This window comes from Tachypleus tridentatus, chromosome 10, assembly GCF_004210375.1.
Source record: "Tachypleus tridentatus isolate NWPU-2018 chromosome 10, ASM421037v1, whole genome shotgun sequence".
Lineage (NCBI taxonomy): Eukaryota > Metazoa > Arthropoda > Merostomata > Xiphosura > Limulidae > Tachypleus > Tachypleus tridentatus.
Window position 1 is genome coordinate 508,582 of NC_134834.1, and position 2,319 is coordinate 510,900.

At 35.6% G+C, this 2,319-nt stretch overlaps 1 protein-coding gene across 1 annotated transcript; it reads right to left on the reverse strand.

The window, feature by feature from the left end:
• Positions 1-490: 490 nt before the first annotated feature.
• LOC143227996 (THAP domain-containing protein 1-like) lies at positions 491-1,667 on the reverse strand. The gene is made up of 2 exons (XM_076459346.1): positions 1,415-1,667; positions 491-910 (listed from the first exon to the last, which is right to left on the reverse strand). Exons 1-2 carry the CDS (start codon positions 1,590-1,592, stop codon positions 750-752), a joined length of 339 nt encoding a protein of 112 aa, XP_076315461.1. The 5' UTR covers positions 1,593-1,667; the 3' UTR covers positions 491-749.
• Positions 1,668-2,319: the final 652 nt, after the last annotated feature.

Sequence of the window (2,319 nt, forward strand, 5' to 3'; positions counted from 1 at the left end):
TACCTCCAAACATTTACTCGGCACAAACATAACTAGTGAAGGTACAACATATTACCGGGACATAAAACATAATTTACTAATCTTTCGGGATAACAGAAGGACACATATTCACCAAAGAACAGGAAACATGCACAATTTTATCAAGATTATTTATGTTGTCAACATCAACACCATGTACAGCAGTAATTGGAATAACTGATTCCAACATTGTGTATTTTTGTCTGGTAACACCTATGAAGCGTTCCACATATATTCTAACAGCTGCTATTTGTCTGGTTATTTTCAATATCCACAGCATACAGTTGCGTTTTACCTTTTGTAAATGCTGGAATTTCCAATTTAGCACCACAGTAGTCAAATGTATCTTTTAGATCAAACCCTCTGTCGGCCGATATTGTGTCACCTGGATGGAAGTTGTTAAGAAACTCAGAATCTTCTGTTATGAATTTATCACTTGCTCTAACTCCATAGCCTTTGGGTATAAAATTATTACTCGTTGTGGTGAAATACCAATCAAATATTTTGCTGTATTATGTGACTTGTAATCGAAATACGTCTTAGCTCTTGCTTTAAAATCAGAGGGTTTCTCAATACAAATTTCAAAACAATCAATGACTCATGCACACTTTGGAAATGTTCTCTGGAAACAGGTGGGAACAGTTCTACGAAGAAGATCACGATCTGGCCAGAAAATGGTTGCTGGAACTAAACGAGCATACATCACATCATCAACAACTGTCTGAAACAACCTAGGTATTGTTGAAGAATGCACACCGTACAGAAAACCTAAGTATTGCATATTCATGTTGAATCTCAATCTTAACGAAATATGTCTGAGGTCTTGATGAAGAAGACACATATTGGAACTGTAAAGGAACGTAGTCTGGGGATAGAAAGTCATCATTCTTACCTGTAATACAAAAAATAAACATATTACATAATTTTGTGACAATTAGCTGATTTTATATATATATACTATTATATAGTACATGATAATATATGTAAATAGCTTGCAGCTTGAAATTTTTTATTTAAATAAAAGTGAATCATTAACTGTTATTCATTAAACAAGAAGACTCTAATCCAAGAGGCAAGAGTAACCGAGTTGTTTATGTATCGTTCTTTTAAATGAAAAGTAAATTTTATACAATACACAGTTGTGATGCATGTTAAGCTAAACAATAATACAGGGATAGAATTTTATAATCGTTGTTTTGTGACCTGTCATGAACTATTTTGTTTATAACTGTTTATGCAGCCCCTACTTATAAAAGTAAAAGAATATAATATAATATTTGTACAGCCTCAACACAACTATAGAACGATTGTATTTCATTTCTGGTTTCAGAGCCCTCCTATATTTGTAATCTAAACTATATATTTATTATCTCCTGCAGAAAGAGTGGTTACTTACTCAGAATGAAATGGTCACTGGAGACACGACTCGCGCTGGTGGGCTGCCAACCTTCTCGCTTTACTGCAGCGATCCATCGAGATCTACGCCCAGGATCCGTCGGAAAACGGTGAAAGTTCTTTCCTGGATCTCGGTCTTGTCTGTCCTGACAAGCAACAGCTACACATGTAGTCACCATGGTCAAAATAATTCAGAACTGTTATGAGAAACGAACTGGTGACCAGCTAACTGAGGCGCACTGATGAGGCGTCTAGCCTACCATCATGGCCGCAAAGTTTATATCACGTGTTTGCGTGACGTAACTGCAACTCGTTTACAGGATTGGATATATGCTGTAAAGGCAGGCACTTTAAGAATGAGAACAGTGGGGGAGCAAAAACCATTGAGCCTCAGGTTCGTAGTTGTGAACATTACATTAAAACCATTGTGCAGGCCTCAGGTGTTTGTCTCTGTTGTGTTGATGTTCTGTCAAAAGCATACTAAAAGGCATATGGTGTATCAGCGCCCTTGTAGTATTGTAATTTCACTTCTTTTTACGTAAATGTTTATTTTTGTAAATTAAAGGAAATTGTGTCTTACCTGAAAAATCAGAGTTAGTTTACTTTTAAAGCCGTGTCTGAAACGAACTAATAAACATTAGCAAGGTAAATTATCCGAATTTACATAGATAGTGTACTGTTTCTTTGTTATTTCAGCAGGAATTTAACGATCAAGATTATGGAAATCAACTCGGTGAGTGAAAAAGATCAACACGTAGTATATTTGTTTTTCGTGTAGCTATGAAATTGTAGAAAACGATTTTTTAGCAAAGGTGATTTGTGTTTTTAGCCTTTGTAATCGCTTATTTTGCCGAATAGCTCTACTGAGACGTCACGCGAGTGTTTATAACGGATTGAAATAATTTC

What these genes read in the sequence shown, in the direction of transcription:
- LOC143227996 (XM_076459346.1), bottom strand. Translation starts at nt 1,592, where the DNA reads ATGGTGACTACATGTGTAGCTGTTGCTTGTCAGGACAGACAAGACCGA. An exon ending in CAGTGACCATTTCATTCTGA is followed by an intron (nt 911 to 1,414) that starts GTAAGTAACCAC and finishes TTTGTATTACAG; the next exon opens with GTAAGAATGATGACTTTCTA.